A 20,531-nucleotide genomic window follows, 5' to 3' on the forward strand; every position below is an offset into this window, starting at 1 on the left:
GTTGTTATCCATAAAAACTTGTTCCATATTTTTAATTTGTGATTTTGGTAATTTGTTTTCAAATGGTATTTTTTTGCGTTACTTACGAATAGAGTTGTCAACTCACGAAATAAAGAAGTTGTTATCCATAAAAACCTGCTCCATATTGTACGTCTCAACTTCTAAAACGCCTCTGAAACAAGTTATCACCAAGATGTTGTCTCCCGTCTCATCTATGATGACTTTCAAATGGAACACATGTCAAGGTAGCTAACTCCACCAATCTTGAATCTTTGAATGTGATCAGTTGTTGGTACTTGTAGGTAACATTTGGTAGTTAAGATTTACCTACGAATACAGGTTATTTTGAGTGATATGTTCGTAAAAACAGCACAGAAAATGTTCAGATGTGGCACACGTATATCTTGTGGCCCTTTGAACTTGAACCTAGGATATCATTCACTAATGTGTTCGTCTGTGGAAACAGCAACATATTTAATGATACTTGTAGGCAACGTGATTTCTTTTACCAAATCAAACTTTGATTTTCTAACATTGTTTTTGGCTCTTCTGCACCCTTCAAACCTTCCTGCTGGTACCGCAAAGTGGATGACACCTTCGTCATCCTCCAACCTCAGCAAGATCCAAAGCAGCTCCTTGCCCATCTCAACAACCAACATCCCCGCATCAAATTCACCATTGAAACAGAGCAGAACAACCAACTACCTTTCCTTGATGTCCTTGTATCCCGCACCTCCTGCAACCAACTCCAGACCTCCGTGTACAGAAAACCTACCCATACGGATCAATACATCCACTACAACTCCAACCACCCCCCTAAAGTCAAGACCGGCGTCATCTCTACATTGACCAGTAGAGCCAAAAACATCTGCTCAACAAACCTACAAGAAGAAATTGAACACCTAAGGAAAGTCTTTGTAGAACGCAACCAATACCCACCTGAAATAGTCAACAGAACCATCGAAGCAACGCTTTCACCTCCTGCCAAAAGATCTAAACCAGAATCAGCCCCCATCAAGATATCCATTCCCTACATAGGTAAACCATCACATCAAATCAGCCGACTCCTGAAACAACAGGCAGGCATGGACACAACCTTCTCAGCGTCCTCCAGCCTCAACAACCTCCTCCATGCCAACGGAAGAAAACAACCCACCGTCAACAACAACAACAACAACAACCCGAAATGTGTTATTTATAAAATAAACTGTGATTGTGGACAAAGCTACATAGGTGAAACATCCCGACCCATCAACACCCGAGTCAAAGAACATCGCACCTCTGTTGCTAACTCCGACACCAAATCAGCTATCTCTGACCACATCAAAGCAAACCCCAATCATCAAATAGAGTGGTCCGACTTCACCATTCTCGCCAACAACCAAACGGACTTCACTAAACGCAAGCTCACCGAAGCTATTCACATCAAACGCCATAAGCCCACCATCAACCGTGACCAAGGATATTTCATTCCATCAGCTTATGATCCACTCCTCCGCCAAGCCAAATCTATTGTATAATCATCGCACCTATTGTATAAACATCTCCTTCATTGTACCACTCCTGTATTTATACATCTCTGGCTTCCATTCACTATCCTCTGTGTACTCACTGGCTTCATCAGCTTACTGCTTAACCAATTATGGCAATAATGTTGTTTCCTTTGTCAATTACAATGTATGTAGTTTCATTGTTATACACAGCATAAATATGCAGCTCCTCCACTTCATGTATCACTCTTGCTTGACAACAGTACAAAATCTGTATCGAAACGTCGCACTCACGAAATAAAGAAGTTGTTATCCATAAAAACTTGTTCCGTATTATCTTGGTGATAAGTAAGTGTATTGTCACATTTTCTGTAAGAATGTATCTAGATAAATAGACCTATGTCACAATAACATAGGATGCATACGGCACCTGTTACAACTAACCAACGTTATGTTTAGTGAGGTTTTAAATCTTCTTATTGTAGAAAGGGCCTCAGACTGCAAGTGGAATTGACATGGGGGCTACAGTTAGTAAGACACGGTGTCCCGTTGGCATTTCCCCGGTTGTAGCTCACAGTATTTGTCCGTAACATTTATTCGTTGTTAACAAAATGAAATAGAGAACACTATACGCTGCTACTGGCTATTAATAATTTAGATTGAACTGGTTCCTTGGAATTTCAAATGGCTACATAACTGAGCGTCCAATAAAAATGTTCTATTCAGGGATGCACTGCAGTTCGTGGTTTAGACGTTATTATAGTGATATATAGAGAATCTCACCCAAGTGTCTTCTGATATCAATTATATCAACACGAGTTGATAAAGTTACAAATATCCGAGGCTTGCCGAGATATTTTTACTTTATCAACGAGTGTTGATATATTTGATATCAGAAGACACGAGGGTGAGATTCTATTTATCATCCAAAATCACTCTTCATTAATTTTCAATGAAAAAGGTACATCTCTGAACATGGTACTGCCATTAGACTTGCAGTGCAGCGGTGTCATAGCATTGTGACGTCATCAAGTACATGACGTCATAGCATTGTCAGGGCATTGTACAAAATCTACTGTCAAAACGATATCTCCTAGGAGATATCGTTTGATCTCACACAAGCGATATCTCCTGTGGAACACAGTTTTGGATGATAAAATTAATTCTTTTTGATTGAAATGTCAAAAAAACAAGTTGATCTTGATGATAAAAGTAAAGTTTGCATGATATCACGCGATAAACGGTAGATTCGTCGGTAACATGTGTATTCGTTGGTAACATTCCGTATTTGTAGGTAACATCAGTCAGTGTGTTTGAAGTTATATGTTTTGTTCAGGGCTGTCACCGATGCACTTGCCAACATAGGACAATTGAGATTGTAGTAGAAGTAAGTTGTATGGGTTTAGTAATTAGATTTGTCAAAGGTATGTCTTATTCGTAGGTAGCTCGTTTTTGTAGTTGAAACTTTCTGTAAATGTCTATCTAATAGCAATTGTCATTGCAAAATATTGGTAATTAAGGCTGATGAACTGTATACAAGATACAGAGACAGCGAGGACAAAGAGTAACGTGAAGAGACAACAGTTCAGACAGGTATGTTGTGTTGATGTTCTTTGTTAGATTTGCTTGTTACCTACCAATTGATTTTGTTACCTGCAAATATGTGAAAAGCAAAAACAGTCCTGTTAACTGCAATGGTTGGAATGTTGTTCTTTTTATGAAGACAATTGTCAGTTGACACATTTAAGACAAATAATTTGTTTGTTTCATCGTTAATCCCTAAATTGCAAGTGGAAAACCTTGTTTAAACTTTCAGCAAAACCACTCCTGAAAGCTGATTAACTTTATAGCGAATACAGGGAGAAAAAGACCAGAGAGTAGAGTAAAGTGTAGAAAGCGGATTTCAGAGAATTGTTATGTTTTAGCTTCTTTCAAATGATGTTCTTTGTCAGAGTTGTTTTCAGTTACTATTCAGTACAAATGTATTGTTAGCTAAATACATAAAAATACCATAATAGTTCAAACGTTTTGAACATTTGTGATATGCTTTCTTTGAATACAAATGTCAGTTGAAATATTTGGTAGATAAAATTTAAGGTGTAATGATTTTAGTTCAATTTCTATTTCCATCAGTCAAAATGGCATTGCTACTTTCCGACATACACTGAGACAAAACAAACAGAAAGCTTTAAACTGGTTGTAAACAGTCTTTTTTTCCCATGTCCTATGCATATAGATAAACAATTTCCAAACTGTTCGATGTTTTAATAAACCAGCTATCATTTAGTTTGACATATATAAACTTTTATGAAATACAAGGAATTATGCGATATTTGTTACCTACAAGTGCAATTGTTTTGTCTTCCACCCAAAATTGAGTTTTTGATGCATTTTCAAATTTGTTGTACTTACCGAAAGTTCCACCCGTTGTCTCCCAGATAAATAAGATTGATATGTAACAATGATTTGAATTTTAAAAAAGAACACTAAGTGGTGCTATCTCACTTACACCAAACAAAGGTACCAAAATGGTTCTATTTTCGTAAAGCATGAGGTTATAAAACATGAAAGAAACTATGATACGTGTTCAGACTTTCTATAGTCATTAACATATTGTGCATGTAGAACAACAGTGAATTTGGATGTTAGGCAACATACAATCCATCTAATCACAGGATATACAAGGTATGATGTTGGTATTTGTAGGGAATTCAGAAAATGAGCCTTCAACTTCACTGATCCACCAACTTGTCACTTTTAGAGATTACTGATGGCAACTGATTTTCATAAGAGACAAATATGTTGATGTTACATTGGAAAAAGAATTACAAGGTGCAAGCAATTCTGTTTTGAACACCTTATACCTAGCTGTGTACACTTTTCGTTGGAATCGACCACATATACACTCTTTGATTTATACACATAATTGACAGGCGGTGGATATCCCCGACTTTATCTTGTTCAGTTCACACCCGATTCAGTGTATGTCACAGTAAAGTAGAGAATATAGTGCCTTTCTTGGTTGAGTACCATCAGGGATTCGAACCCCAACTCAGAGTCAGGCACCTTATTGCAACTCAGTCACGGCGGCTTCCACAAAACTGAAGTCTGACAATTGCTAGTGTAGACCGCGTACTTTATGTACAAAAGTAAATAGACACGGCTCCCACCAAGTGTAATCCCAAACGTACGTTACATTTGACCACATTCTAAATAGCACTGTGTCTATGTCACATCTGATTGTCGATGGTATACAATCCCCATATGCGATCGTGATTTAAGGTCTCAGCTCTGTCACCTGATCTTTCATGCATCCGAAATCCGTAAAGTGCTTGCACTGCGGGGATATTTTATAATCAAACTGTACAACTGGCATAAAGTAACTGTGCATTATTTGATGTTATGCCATTTTTTTAATGCAAAAAGATAATAGCGTGATTTGTTGTGTTTTTCTTAATCACTGCTTATCTGATGACAGGATAATGTCTAAATATGTATGACCTGACACGAGGCATCGTGACACGCCCTTGAAGAGATGTGATGTCGAAAGTCAGTTCACAAATTCAGTATCGTGTGTTTCCACCATTGGCGTTGATGCAGGCTTAACAACGACGACGCATAGACGACACTAAGTGATTGAAGAAAGCTTGGGGAATGTGTCTGAACCAACGCTTGTCCCAATTCAATGTCAATCAGTCAATGACTGATTCTGAGCTTGACGTAGACGTCACTCCATTTCATCCCAACGCACGCGTCAGCATACCGCTCACCTCGCCGTCTGTACACCCTTGCCCTGGCAGCTGTAAGATGAAGTCTCGACCCGTCAGTGAACAAAACACCACCCCAATCTTGTTTCCCGTACCGTAGCCTGCACCAGGCCAGACGTGCCTGTCGGTGACGTTGGAGCAAAATTAGACGCATTGCAGGCCGTCTGGGCCGGATGTTGTGCTCCCTCAGACGGTTCCGTACAGTCCTGGACCGGATTGGACGTAAGTGTTTACCCCAAAAGTACTGCAATCTGTACTTAACTGAGAAAGTGTAATCCTAAATGTAACATATGTTACATTTGTTACATTTGACCACTTTCTATATTGCATTGTGTATTCACATACGTTACCATTAATGGTTAAATCAGTATTTTCAGACTCACATATTAGTGTATGTGTATGCAACTAATGATTCGTTGTAGGAGCTCAATACTTTTATTCATCTCAGTAATTACCTAAATCCTGTCTTTTTCAGAGTGATTTATCTACATCGGACGCAAACACTCGCGGTTTCCTGTAGTCACGTAGATGACTGCATGGCTGATAATACCTATACACAGGTCATAAACAACTCCGGTCATAAGGAATATCCCGCGCGTACAGTAACGACAAATATTGAAAGTGCTCTGTAAAATAGCGCTCTGTTTGTGATAAATGTCGGTGAGCTTTGATCACACGGTGACAACCTGGTGTCTTGTGACTACCAGCAGCCTCAGAAAGCTACAGAGTCGTGCAAAAAGTATTCGGACGCTTGACGTAATTTCCATAGACTTACATGTTAATTTAGTGTAGCATAATTTTTTTTCATGAATTTAATTTGTTTAAGATCCAAGTCAAATTTTGCACATTTGTGAGGAATCATCTTACCTACAATCACATAATTTCTGTTTAATTTTCCGTTGCTTATTTATCGAATGGCAACAATTTAATCAACACATGTACAGTGCCGTGACCTCCTTTAACATGGCGGCCTATGGGATTGTGCATTGTGGAAATGTACGTAAGTTGATAAATGTGATGTCATTAGTTAAATAGTGGTCGGAAAATTTTACTGAAATTATGTGCGCAGAGCAAAGATGATTTCAAATTTGCATGTCAGATTTTACAAAGATCCACCCCAAACTCACTTCATGAAATTTATTTATGCTACACTGAAATAACATGTAAGTCTATGGAAATTACGTCAAGTGTCCGAATACTTTTTGCACGGGTCTGCACTTGAGAAGCGTACGTACATTATCAACACTAACTGGAAGTTGAACACAGTATTTGAAGGACGTTTGACCAAGGTCAGTGCTAAATATAACTAAGGTTCGATCTCTGGTATATGTACTGTAGTGACACATGTCCTGGAGTGGTACATGTTCTGTAGTGGTACATGATCTGTATTGGTACATGTTCTGTAGTGGTACGTGATCTGTAGAGGTACATGTTCTGTAGTGGTACATGTTCTGGAGTGGTACATGGTCTGTAGTGGTACATGTTCTGTAGTGGTACATGTTCTGGAGTGGTACATGTTATGTAGTGGCACATGTTCTGTAGTGGTACATGTTCTGTAGTGGTACATGTTCTGTAGTGGTACATGTTCTGTAGTGGTACATATTCTGTAGTGGCACATGTCCCTTAGTGGTACATGTTCTGTAGTGGTACATGTTCTGTAGTGACACATGTTCTGTAGTGGTACATGTCTTGTAGTGGTACATGTCCTGGAGTGGTACATGTTCTGGAGTGGTACATGTTCTGGAGTGGTACATGTATTGTAGTGACACATGAACTGTAGTTGTACATGTCTTGTAGTGGTACATGTCCTGGAGTGGTACATGTTCTGTAGTGGTACATGTTCTGGAGTGGTACATGTCCTGTAGTGGTACATATTCTGTAGTGGCACATGTTCTGTAGTGACACATGTACTGTAGTGGTACGTGTCTTGTAGTGGTACATGTCCTGGAGTGGTACATGTTCTGTAGTGGTACATGTTCTAGAGTGGTACATGTCCTGGAGTGGTAATATTCTGTAGTGGCACATGTCCCTTAGTGGTACATGTTCTGTAGTGGTACATGTACTGTAGTGACACATGTTCTGTAGTGGTACATTTCTTGTAGTGGTACATGTCCTGGAGTGGTACATTTTCTGTAGTGGTACATGTTCTGGAGTGGTACATGTCCTGGAGTGGTACATGTTCTGTAGTGGTACATGTACTGTAGTGGCACATTCCCTTAGTGGTACATGTTCTGTAGTGGTACATGTACTGTAGTGACACATGTTCTGTAGTGGTACGTGTCTTGTAGTGGTACATGTCCTGGAGTGGTACATGTTCTGGAGTGGTACATGTACTGTTGTGGCACATTCCTGTAGTGGTACATGTACTGTTGTGGCACATTCCTGAAGTGGTACATGTTCTGTAGTGGTACATGTAATGTTGTGGCACATTCCTGTAGTGGTACATGTACTATAGCGGTACATGTTCTGTAGTGGTACTGTATGTTCTGTAGTGGTACATGTTCTGTAGTGGTACATGAACTGTAGTGACACATGAACTGTAGTGGTACATGTCTTGTAGTGGTACATGTCCTGGAGTGGACCATGTTCTGTAGTGGTACATGTCCTGGAGTGGTACGTGTCCTGGAGTGAATTTTATATTCTGTAGTGGCACATGCACTTAGTGTACATGTTAGTGGTACATGTACTGTAGTGACACATGTTCTGTAGTGGTGCATGTCTTGTAGTGGTACATGTCCTGGATCGGTACATGTTCTGTAGGGTACATGTACTGTAGTGACACATGTTCTGTAGTGGTACATGTCTTGTAGTGGTACATGTCCTGGAGAGGTACATGTTCTCCAGTGGTACATGGACTGTAGTGACACATGTCTTGTAGTGGTACATGTCCTGTAGTGGTACATGTTCTGTAGTGGTACATGTCCTAGAGTGGTACATATGTCCTGTAGTAATATTCTGTAGTTGCACATGTCCCTTAGTGGTACATGTTCTGTAGTGGTACATGTACTGTAGTGACACATGTTCTGTAGTGGTACATGTCTTGTAGTGGTACATGCCCTGGAGTGGTACATGTACTATAGCTGTACATGTTCTGTAGTGGTACATGTCCTGTAGTGGTACATGTTCTGTAGTGGTACATGTTCTCTAGTGGCACATGTACTGTAGTGGTACATGTCCTGTAGTGGTACATGTCCTGTGAGTGGTACATGTTCTGTAGTGGTACATGTCCTGGAGTGGTACATATTCTGTAGTGGCACATGTCCCTTAGTGGTACATGTTCTGTAGTGGTGCATGTACTGTAGTGACACATGTTCTATAGTGGTACATGTCTTGTAGTGGTACATGTCCTATAGTGGTACATGTTCTGTAGTGGTACATGTACTGGAGTGGTACATGTTCTGTAGTGGTACATGTACTGTTGTGGCACATTCCTGTAGTGGTACATGTTCTGTATTGGTTCATGTACTGTTGTGGCACATTCCTGTACTGGTACATGTACTATAGCGGTACATGTTCTGTAGCGGTAAATGTTCTGTAGTGGCACATTCCTGTAGCGGTACATGTTCTGTAGTGTTACATATCCTGTAGCGGTACATGTTCTGTAGTGGAACATGTCCTGGCGTGGTACATGTACTGTAGTGACACATGTTCTGTAGTGGCACATTCCTGTAGTGGTACATGTACTGTTGTGGCACATTCCTGTAGTGGTACATGTACTGTTGTGGCACATTCCTGTAGTGGTACATGTACTGTACACCTCTATAAAACTGCTTCAATGTCATCTGATGTAAAACAGTGATTGTGGTTATTTATGGTTAAACAGATTGGTATGGAACCAAACGCCTTAGTGAATGTACAGTGACATGATCGCAAATGTCAAAACAAATATGTCTCTGCTCTGCCGTCTCTTGAGGATTAGCTCAGTGGTGAATGAGTTGACTCGTCACGCCGATGACCCTGGTTTGATTTCCCTTGTGGGTACAGTGTGTGAAGCCGTGATACTGCTGGAATATTGGTTTATTGGAATATTCACTCAATCACCAGAAAGTACCAGCGCCTTGAGCAAGCACTAGTTGCCTGGATATGTGCGCTATATAAATATCATATAATAATAATATTGCTAATGCCTTACTTATACATTCACCATCGCATGCATCGCGTCATTAGGTAAAAAGGTCGGCGATCTTAGGACATTTGGAAACGTGGACACAGGTCGTAATAAGTGCAACAAATAATGCTCCAATTCAAGTTTAAATGCTTATATTCTTGTAAAATAACCCTCCAAAGATTATTATTTAATCGTAACTTGTTCCATATTTGAACTTCAAGGCTAGGTCGTGTCTTGGAAATCAACATCTTTCATCGTGCGATCACAGGCATCGCTGAACGAATTCGTTCAAGTTCACAACAGCGGTTCCTCTGCATCAGTTTGTCAGAAATACTTCTGCTAACAGCAATACAATTCATATTAAAAACCTCTCATTGGGACTGAACAAGGCGAACTTTCATTCTGATGACCTACCTCCAGATTGTCTTTCGCAATGTGATAGTCTAGTAAAACTAGTGAATTGAGTTCCAGTATTTTTCTTCCGTAACCCTCCCGAGATGAGTAATCCTGATAGCTCATGACCTTGCCCTAACCCACCATTCCAAACGTGCCCCTGATTGAACCAGCAAATGACGAAGAACGGATCATCGATCCCCTCAGCTCCGATATAAGCTGTAGCCTCACCAATGGAACATCCTTCACTGTCTCCCTTATCCAGTGTTTAGCATAGTGTGTGAAGTTGGCACCATTCTCGTCCACCACAGCCAGATCTCCTCCATGGGCCAACAGAAGCTGGAACACATCCATGTGTCCCCCGTGCGCTGCGAGCAGCAGAGCCGTGCATCCCCGTCTACCTCTGCCATTCACGTCCATCGACGTCACCGCCAGGAGTCGCTTAACAATGTCCACGTGACCCTCTGCTGCCGCCAGAATCAAACAGCTATTGTTATTGTTGTCAGTCAAAGACACATCTGCTCCTGCTTTAAACAAAATATCAAATATTTCTGTCTGACCATAAAAGGTTGCAAACATTACTGGCGTCCAGCCCTTCCCACCCCGTCCGTTGATCTCAAACGTGTTCATTTGGAGGAGTTCTTGAACGACCGCCGCATTTCCCCCTATACAAGCTAGCATCAAGCAGTTGTCGTGGTCTGCATCCTTGACGGTAACATCTGCCCCGGCGTCCACCAACATGTGGAATACCTCCTGCTGGCCTGATGCTGCAGCAGCCAGCAGAGGAGTCCAGCCGTCCTTCCCTCGACCCTCCACATCAAACATATTCATGGCCAGCAGATGCTGCACTATGAGGGCATTCCCGCCGATACAAGCCAGGATGAGACAGTTGCTGCCATAAACATCAACAATACGGAGATCTGCATCTCTGTTTAGCATTACTTTGAATACGTCATAATGTCCTTCGTTGGCAGCAGCCATGACGGCTGACTTCCCATCCTGACCTTGTCTGTTGGTGTCAAACACGTTGTCTATAGAAAGGAGATGCTGAATCATCTTAACTTGACCATACACGCTTGCCAGCATAAGACAGTTGTTACCGTCGTCGTCGGTGAGTGTCAAGTCTGCACCTTCAGAAACAAGGATTTGTAAGACATCCACATGACCTTTCAACGCAGCCATCATCACTGCCGTCCACCCGTGTTGCCCTCTGTGGTTGACGTCCTGTGACTTCATTGCTATCAGCGTGTCCACGATGTGACAGTTCCCTGTCTCACAGGCCTTTATCAAACAAGTGTCACCCATGCTTGTCAAGGCAACGTTAGCTCCTGCAGCAACAAACAGATCAAACACCTTCTGGTGGTTTTGACAAACCGCAGCAAACACAGGAGTCGATTGGTTTTCCTGTTGTCTGTTGATGTTGAAAGCCTTCAGTGAAATGAGATGTCGAACTACCTTCTCACTGCCGCCAATCGCTGCAAGTAATAAACAGTCGTTGCCGAAATCATCCAACAGCTTTACGTCAGAGTGGACAGAGACTAATGCATCATATTCTTGACACTTCCCCAGCAAAGCAGCAACCATGACTGCAGTGCGTCCATATTGTCCTCTTCTGTTGATGTCAAACATCTCCAAGTCCAGCAACATGAGCAACATGGAGACGTGGCCAGCTACCACTGCCGCTGTCAGACAGTCCAGCAACGTATCAGTCCTGATAGTCACATCCGCTCCCATGGAAACCAAGTAGTCCACCAGCTCAAGGTGGTTGTTCAGAACTGCTGTTACCAAGGCAGTTCTGCCGTGGGCCCCAACAACGTTTATATCCAGTGGTCTTTTACCCAGTATGTCCCTGACAATAGTCACATTTCCCTTCTCAACCGCTAAATGCAAGCAGTTGTTCCCATCAGCATCAGCCCCGGATATATCAGCGTCGGCAGCTACCAAGACGTCGTATACTTTTTTACGATTGTTCATTGCAGCTAAATGAACGGCTGTTCGACCAAGCTTCCCCCTCGCGTTGACGTCATGGATTCCCCACGACAGCAGATTGCTCACTATGTATTCAGACCCTCCTTCCACAGCGAGATGAACACAGTTGCTGCCATCCTCGTCAGACAAGGACAGATCGGCACCTTCCGACATTAACAGTTGATATATTGTGTGTTGACCTCCCAGCGCTGCCACCATCACTGCAGTTCGCTGTTTGTGCACACGTCTGTTGATGTCGTACAGCTCGGTGTCCAGGCAGTCCCTGACCAAGGGTGTGTTACCCGCCATGCTGGCCCAGAACAGCAGGTCCTCAGTTTGATCCAGTACAAAGTCCTCGGGAAGACCCGACGGTTCACAGGACAGCTGGTCGTACAGAATCTTCATTGCCGAATGCGCTGTCTCCATTTTGTCTCCGTTTACCTGAATATCATTAATGGGGAATAGTGTTAGCTCAAATGTGCTCCGTGAGTAAATATTACTTCTAAATTACTATTATACATTTCCTGATGTTCAAGTCATTTGCGAACTTACATAATGTGCTCGATTTTACATAATGCCTCTTTATGTTTCCAATGTGAGAAATAGATGCCATGGCGCTGTTTGGGCTAAGTTGACCTTGTCAAAAGTCTGCCTAACTAAAATGTGCCTGTTCTATTACATGGCATCATGGCTTGGTTTTTGGTGTCTTGTTGATCCAGGGTATTTCTACGGATTGTGCATCATGGTTACATCGTTATGTGTACTCTTACAAGAATATATCACAGCTGATTCGGCCTTAACTTGTCATTTCCAACGGATAAATCACGTTTGACATCAAGATAAGTTGTTGAAGGCAGCGCAAAATCAAACTCACTCACTCACTCACTCACTCAACCAGAGCCCTGTGACCGTCAAGCCAAGTTTATCGTGTTATTCCCAAGGTTCCAGACAATGGGTCATTCTATGATCCTGCATGTATATATAGGTTCTGTCCCCACACCTGAATCGTATCGAAAATATCCTAATCATTTCCACCATCAAATGTTAAACATAAAGGTTAGTTTTCTTTAGCGTTTACGGTAGAATTGAGTGCTTACCTTGTGTCCAGCTTTTCGGGCACTGGACGTCATCTACGTCTTTCACCTGTACGTGAAGTATGTGCTTACCTTGTGTCCAGCTTCTCGGGCACTGGACGTCATCTACGTCTTTCACCTGTACGTGAAGTATGTGCTTACCTTGTGTCCAGCTTCTCGGGCACTGGACGTCATCTACGTGTTTCACCTGTACGTGAAGTATGTGCTTACCTTGTGTCCAGCTTCTCGGGCACTAGACGTCATCCACGTGTTTAACCTGGACGTGAAGTATGTGCTTACCTTGTGTCCAGCTTCTCGGGCACTAGACGTCATCTACGTCTTTCACCTGTACGTGAAGTATGTGCTTACCTTGTGTCCAGCTTCTCGGGCACTAGACGTCATCTACGTCTTTCACCTGTACGTGAAGTATGTGCTTACCTTGTGTCCAGCTTCTCGGGCACTAGACGTCATCTACGTCTTTCACCTGTACGTGAAGTATGTGCTTACTTTGTGTCCAGCTCCTCGGGCACTAGACGTCATCTACGTGTTTCTCCTGTGGGTGGACCATATCGTTTATGATTATACATCAGCGGTCGTTGTATCAGTGTATGGTATGTCATGATATACTTTATCTCTACCCAGTGAGTCATAGTGGTGATTAATGTGTAGAATGTTATCTGCTTGACACACTAGAGGTTGCATCTTGAACAATACTGCTACAACCGTCCCAAGATTTGTCAGCAACTCTTGTTGTTAAATATTTGTTAACCATTTTCAACGTAAGGAGGGGAAAAGTGGCGTTAACACTTTCATAAATATATGATGTCGCCCAACCTTCAAATAAATCAAACTATTGTTCACTGACTCATACACACTGTGACATGCCCAATAAATGACGTTATAGCTATTTTCTGTCTCGTCTGTGATAGTGAAGTTAATTAGGTTTCTTTGTCTAATGAATCATAACACTGAAAGCTACTAAACATGTAAAGGTTATTAAGTTCGCCTTTGCAAATTTCGTGGACAACATACATTTGAGCTACATATGTATGCACGGCGCATATACCAGCTCGCCAGTGGGCATGGCGGGTGGCAACAGGTGCTGAGATAGGTAATGAACTGCCGGGTGTCTGTGTGAATGGCGTGTCACCCTACGCCAACAGCGTGGGGCGTTGCTCTTAATATCAATCACCAGATTGTTTGGTCCAGACTCAACTATTTACAGGCCGCCTATACATGGTTCTAATATTGCTGAGTGTGGTGTCAACCAAGCTGATACTGCGTTAATACCAGGGCCGCGGTTCACAAAGCGACCTCAGTGCTACGACTATCGTAACTCCCATACTTTAACATAGAGCTTCGACAGTCGTAGCGCTAAGATAGCTTTGTGAAACAGGGCCCATATGTCTCAGCGCGGGTATCATGACGCTAGGGACATGTTGCGGGGCGGTGTGTGATTTCGGGTACGCTCATAGCTTGTCAGGAAGGACAAACACACCAACGCACTGACTTCATTTCCCATTTTAAATTCACAAATACTCTGACGCACATGTACACGCGAGACTTTGTCTTTCCGATCACTTACAAATTAGATGGATCTCGTTAAGTCGATTAACATAAAGATAAAGCAGTATGATATGAACCGCAAACTCCAGGGAATAATCAAGACTTTGTGCAGAAACACATTCAGTTGGGAGAAAAAAGTAAAACAGTCATGAAAGTCTTATGAATGGATAATCAGTGATGACACCGGTTGTTCGCGAAAGTATAAACACACATATAAAGCAGATGTGTTTCTTATTACAACTAAACATCATCGTTTCAAACTGTAAATGGCAAACATAAGCACACCAGCAGCGGTATCTACATGTCTCATCCAAGGGTATCTCACATGCATGCTTCATCATCGTTTCGTCACACACCAGCATGACATCGAGATGGCATCCACGAACACTGTTCCACCTGACATCTTCTACCTGCATCACTCATCTGTTCCCAGCGTCGAGCTGTAACGTCGACATGTAACACACATACTAAATACTGTGCTCAGAAACACACACATGCACACGCACGCACGCACACACACACACAGCAGAGGGTAACGTTCTTGGCTTCCATCAGAGCAGCCATGAAGCTCCCATTTCCAGTAGCGCATCAACCATGACTGTTGCCGGTACATTATTGATTAAATAAATCCGTAGACATCAGGAACTTTTCAATAGTTGAGTTTCCGCCAGTGTGAGCGAGCATCAGGCAGTTGTTACCGTCGTCGTCCTCGAGGCACAGGTCTGCTCCCGCCTTCACCAGAACGTCAAATACATCGTCCCTTCCTTCACTAGCAGCAGCCATCACTGCCGTCATGCCCCCGAACCCACGGGCGTTGATATCCAGACAATTAAGTGACAGAATATGCTGCACCATCGCCGCCTCGCCACTGACACTGCACAGTATGAGGCAGTTGTTGCCATATGCATCTACCAGGGATATATCAGCACCTTCAGACATGAGGATCTGGAAGACATCCACGTAACCATACATTGCAGCCATCATGGTCGGTGTCCAGCCCTGCTTGTCGCGTGTGTTCAGATCAAACACTTTCATGGCCAGGAGCGTCTTGATTATGTGGATGTTTCCAGTTTTAACGGAATTCATTACACAGTCACTGTTGTCTGGAACAGCGCCCCCTGCTGACAGAAGGAGGTCGAACACGTCCTCGTGGCCCTCGTTAATAGCCGCCAATAGTGGATTTATTCCTTTCAAGTTTCGTTTGTTTATGTCAAATATGGTCATAGACATCAGATGTTGGACAATGCCTGCAGACCCTCCCAGTGCCGCCAGCAGCAGGAAATCATTCCCATCTTCATCCACCTGGGAGATATCTCCCCCCTCCAACACCAGGTAATCAAATTCTGGTTGCCTCCCGTGCAAAGCTGCTACCATCACTGGAGATCTGCCCAGCTGATCTTTACGACTGATGTCAAAAGAGGTCAGTTTCACAAGCTTCCTAAGTAAGGTCATATGTCCTAGAACTATTGCTGCGTACAAGCAGTCATTACCGTTATCTGTCCGGATGTAGGGATTGGCGCCAGCAGCAAATAAAACGTCAAAGATATCTCCTTGTCTATTCACAACCGCGACCATGGTGGCTGTGTGGCCATGGTGACCACGTGCATTGATGTCCAGTACATTTCTGGACAATATATCCTCAACAACAGGCATACTCCCTCCTTCAACAGCCAGATGAAGACAGTTGTTACCCTCCTCGTCAGTCAAGGTCAGGTCTGCACCCTCGGACAGAAGCAGTTGGTATATCGTCTGCTGCCCACCTGCTGCAGCCGCCATTAGTGCTGTTCTCTGTTTATGGACACGTCTGTTGATGTTGTGTACTTCCTGAGATAGGCACTCGCGTACAATGGAGGTATCCCCCGCCATGACTGCCCAGAAGAGAAAGTCATCCTGTTTATTCAAGTCTTTCAGTGTGAAGTGGAATGGTTTTGACTGAAGAACGTCCAGGACGTGTTTCCGGTGATGCCCATCCATGACGTCGTACCTGGCCAGAGAACAGACCTGTTATACATCGTGTGAATACTACGTCATGAACCAATTTATGTATTTTCAAACTGGTCTTGGTTTTGTTGTATATATATGTTATATCACTCCGTGAACTGCCCTCTATACAAACACCTTTCCAACAATGTGACGGACCACCAGAAACAGGAGTCACATCAGGAATCGAACCCGGGCCTCTGATATAACGAACGGGCGCATACCCTGTCACCTCATATATTCAACATATACTTATGGTTGATGATGGCCGACGTAAAGCGCTTTTAAACCCAATATCATCCCTTGCCAACGAGTAGTTGTTTGGCAATCGTGACTACAACTCATTTTCAGCATTTACAAATGTCTCCAAACAAAAAGGTCGTTTTTAGAACATGGAGGTGTTCACGGCGGGTCCGGCAAGGTGTTTGTGACCCCAAACAAATACATCCCAGTCTGTCCTGTTTTAAAATGCTTTTTCTTTTCCTGAAATTAAGGACGGACTCTTTTTTTTACAAGCGAGTGTGGGACGGAACATTATTTTCCAGAATTATTCCCTGTACAGAACCACATGACTACATTCATCCTCCCTATGGCCTGGATGTACCCCAGCAGTCGACGACGTCCAACATGTACAACTCGGTAGACAAACTACACATGGTCATATGCAATGCATGACCTGCGCGCAGAGACCAGCCTGAGGTCGGCCAGTAGATGGGTGTGAGGTCGCTACACAGTCACAGTGCACACATATACCTCCACGATAAGGGTTGGAAATGACCAACACTGGATGATGAGTAGGGAGGCAAGTCTGGTACATACCTGAGTAGGAAGGCGGTAAATGTGCAGTTGGTGTAGTTCCTCACATATCAGGACATTGAGGTCACCATGACCCAGATTTATGACATGTTATGCGATATCAGTCGTTATCTCACACCTGCGACGCGTCATGTGGACGGGCGTACAGGGATAGGAATTAAACAACTAGAGCTACTTCACAAACAACCCTGCCTCGCTACGAGTGAATATCCCCACCTAATACAGGACATACAAGCGTTACACAATACATTTACACCGACATTTTAGTCTGATCAGCATTTGTGAGTCTTGTGACACAAGTCGCATACCCCCTCGATTATCCAGTCTATTATATTTCCGATCTATTTCAGTGAATATTTGATGTAGATATAATTCACTGGATAATCGTGGGCAAATTGTTGGGTACGTCTTCTCCAACCATGCGCAATAAGTGAGATAAGTTTTCCACCGCTTATATTCACATACCGACTTGGACATTGCTGAGTAAGAGCAGTACAGTGTATGACGTCTTTCACCTTATCATTCAAAGAACAGGTTCGTGTATATTTGGTACGGTAAAAAGGGGAACTCGTTTTGACCTGTGAAAATCGAGTTATCCCGGGTACGAGGCAACCAACGAAGTAAAGTTTCGAAAACATCCCATTATTATAGTGCAGTACATGAATCTGGTCATCCTTGGGTCATGCATCGCTCTACATATGGTAGTAGTCCCGGCCAAACTGGGTCGTTCCTCGGGGTGTCTGTCACTGACCCTACTGGGGTTGAACCTCGGACAATCTTGTCATGCCTCTTATAATATATTCACTAACTTGATGTCAGTCCGTCTTTCTCATTTCGAACACATAGGCAGTCACGATGGAACATCTCAGTAACTCGCTGTGGATGTGTATACAGTACCAGCATGGATGTCAGTTATGTTTGTTAGGTAGCATCACAGACGTCGGACAGTGATGGACGTATAAATGAAGTTAAATACAGCCAGCAGTCGCAGGGACTGGAAGACAAACTGGAAACCGTCACATCCAAGTGTATCTTACACAAAGGACATTTACTCACCGTGCAGGTTGTCGCCAAGTCTCCAGTCAAAAAAATCTAAATTACGCTAAGGCACATACTGTAGCTCTGTGCGTTGTCATATTTACATGCCTACAACATTTGAACATGCGGTGCGACTGAAGTCTACCAACAATTTTCAGAACCCAAATTTGTCCAATGTTCCCTGGGAATAGTATTGTTAGTGTTGCAGTCCGACTGATGGTGAAGTAGCTGTTAAGTCGTGTGGTCACTCTCTCTCACACTCAGTGCAGTGACTTAGGAACACTTCCTCTCATATACAACCTGGAATGTTGTCAGACACATATAGGTACAGAAAACACACAGAAATCTCTCAGGTTGGAGCACTTTATTAGATCCGAATAAATACATCTCGACTAGCAATGTTTCACAGATGTGGTTCAATGTTCGTATTACATTAAGAACAAACTTACAACAACTATTACACGAGAGACCTCGGGGACTGTACATTCGTTTCGCAATCATTGTACCTATTGTTGGCTAATACTGCCTAGAAACCCCAGCAGCTGAAGTGATGACGTCAAACCTGCTAGAGCACCCTTCATGAAGCTGAGGTACAGGAAATCCCCTTCACCCCGAGCAGGGTGCCCTACCTTTGGTTGTTAGTGGCTTACAGCCCAAGATTTAAACTGATGTAAATACTGTTGTTGTGAGCATGATATGGTACACATACTTGAAATATTACTTGTATTTAAGATGAACTTGTTAATATGTATAACTTTGGTCTCGTCGCTTTTTTTTTTGGCTTTTTTTTGGGGGAGAAAATGCGGATCCGACGTTTATTATCCCCCGCAACGCGTTTTCTTGTTTATAAACTCACTCACTCACAATTACTATTTACTTCATCATAATGCAAGATCAAATATTTACAAATTGGAAGACAATTTGTCACAAAGCAGTAATCACCATTAAGAACAAACATGCAGAAATCGGAGGATTATTCGGAATTTGTCGTGGGTATGTAGGTGGTGTATGTGAACATCCCTAGTGAGGGGCCGTAGTTGACGATGAAGCACGGGGAAGGTGGTGTCTAGGTGGTGTATGTGAACATCCCCTAGTGAGGGGCCGTAGTAGACGATGAAGCACGGGGAAGGTGGTGTCTAGGTGGTGTATGTGAACATCCCTAGTGAGGGGCCGTAGTAGACGATGAAGCACGGGGAAGGTGGTGTCTAGGTGGTGTATGTGAACATCCCTAGTGAGGGGCCGTAGTAGACGATGAACGGGAAGGTGGTGTCTAGGTGGTGTATGTGAACATCCCTAGTGAGGGGCCGTAGTAGACGATGAAGCAAGGGGAAGGTGGTGTCTAGGTGGTGTATGTGAACATCCCTAGTGAGGGGCCGTAGTAGACGATGAAGCACGGGGAAGGTGGTGTCTAGGTGGTGTATGTGAACATCCCTAGTGAGGGGCCGTAGTAGACGATGAAGCACGGGGAAGGTGGTGTCTAGGTGGTGTATGTGAACATCCCTAGTGAGGTGGTGTCTAGGTGGTGTATGTGAACATCCCTAGTGAGGGGCCGTAGTAGACGATGAAGTAGTGAACATCCCTAGTGAGGGGCCGTGATGATGAGGTGGTGTACAGGTGGTGTATTTGAACACGGGGGTGGGTCAGGTAGTGGGGGGAACGGTGAAGCACGGGGAAGGTGGTGTCTAGGTGGTGTATGTGAACATCCCTAGTGAGGGGCCGTAGGTGGTGTATGTGAACATCCCTAGTGAGGGGGCCGTAGTGGACGATGAAGCACGGGGAAGGTGGTGTCTAGGTGGTGTATGTGAACATCCCTGTGTGGGAGGCAGTGAGTGAAGCACGGGAAGGTGGTGTCTAGGTGGTGTATGTGAACATCCCTAGTGAGGGGCCGTAGGATGGCGGGGAAGGTGGTGTCTAGGTGGTGTATGTGTGTGCACGGGGGGGTCTAGAGTGAGGATGAAGCATGAAGCACGGGGAAGGTGGTGTCTAGGTGGTGTATGTGAACACCCCTAGTGAGGGGCCGTAGTAGACGATGAAGCACGGGGAAGGTGGTGTCTAGGTGGTGTATGTGAACATCCCTAGTGAGGGGCCGTAGTAGACGATGAAGCACGGGGAAGGTGGTGTCTAGGTGGTGTATGTGAACACCCCTAGTGAGGGGCCGTAGTAGACGATGAAGCACGGGGAAGGTGGTGTCTAGGTGGTGTATGTGAACACCCCCTAGTGAGGGGCCGGGGAAGGTGGTGTCTAGGTGGTGTAGTGAAGACGATGAAGCACGGGGAAGGTGGTGTCTAGGTGGTGTATGTGAACATCCCTAGTGAGGGGCCGTAGTAGACGA

General features: G+C 43.6%; 2 protein-coding genes and 2 long non-coding RNA genes across 4 annotated transcripts; 2 read left to right on the plus strand and 2 right to left on the minus strand.

The window, feature by feature from the left end:
* Window positions 1-9,489: 9,489 nt before the first annotated feature.
* On the minus strand, window positions 9,490-12,155 carry LOC124279128 (ankyrin repeat domain-containing protein 50-like). Its single transcript, XM_046714920.1, has one exon. The coding sequence runs from the start codon at window positions 12,150-12,152 to the stop codon at window positions 9,894-9,896; it is 2,259 nt and encodes a 752-aa protein (XP_046570876.1). The 5' UTR covers window positions 12,153-12,155; the 3' UTR covers window positions 9,490-9,893.
* Window positions 12,156-14,296: 2,141 nt separating this feature from the next.
* On the minus strand, window positions 14,297-17,235 carry LOC124279130 (ankyrin repeat domain-containing protein 50-like). Its single transcript, XM_046714924.1, has 2 exons — window positions 17,165-17,235; window positions 14,297-16,349 (listed from the first exon to the last, which is right to left on the minus strand). Exon 2 carries the CDS (start codon window positions 16,337-16,339, stop codon window positions 14,978-14,980), a length of 1,362 nt encoding a protein of 453 aa, XP_046570880.1. The 5' UTR covers window positions 16,340-16,349; window positions 17,165-17,235; the 3' UTR covers window positions 14,297-14,977.
* A 1,588-nt stretch (window positions 17,236-18,823) lies between these two features.
* LOC124279131 lies at window positions 18,824-19,769 on the plus strand. The gene is made up of 3 exons (XR_006899300.1): window positions 18,824-19,258; window positions 19,463-19,669; window positions 19,708-19,769. It is a non-coding gene; the product is annotated as an uncharacterized LOC124279131 (long non-coding RNA).
* A 90-nt stretch (window positions 19,770-19,859) lies between these two features.
* LOC124279132 lies at window positions 19,860-20,081 on the plus strand. Its single transcript, XR_006899301.1, has 3 exons — window positions 19,860-19,874; window positions 19,922-19,980; window positions 20,055-20,081. It is a non-coding gene; the product is annotated as an uncharacterized LOC124279132 (long non-coding RNA).
* The last annotated feature ends 450 nt before the right edge of the window (window positions 20,082-20,531 follow it).

Source organism: Haliotis rubra, unplaced genomic scaffold (assembly GCF_003918875.1).
Source record: "Haliotis rubra isolate DU_JTF1 unplaced genomic scaffold, ASM391887v1 Scf247, whole genome shotgun sequence".
In the NCBI taxonomy this organism is placed as follows: Eukaryota; Metazoa; Mollusca; class Gastropoda; order Lepetellida; family Haliotidae; genus Haliotis; species Haliotis rubra.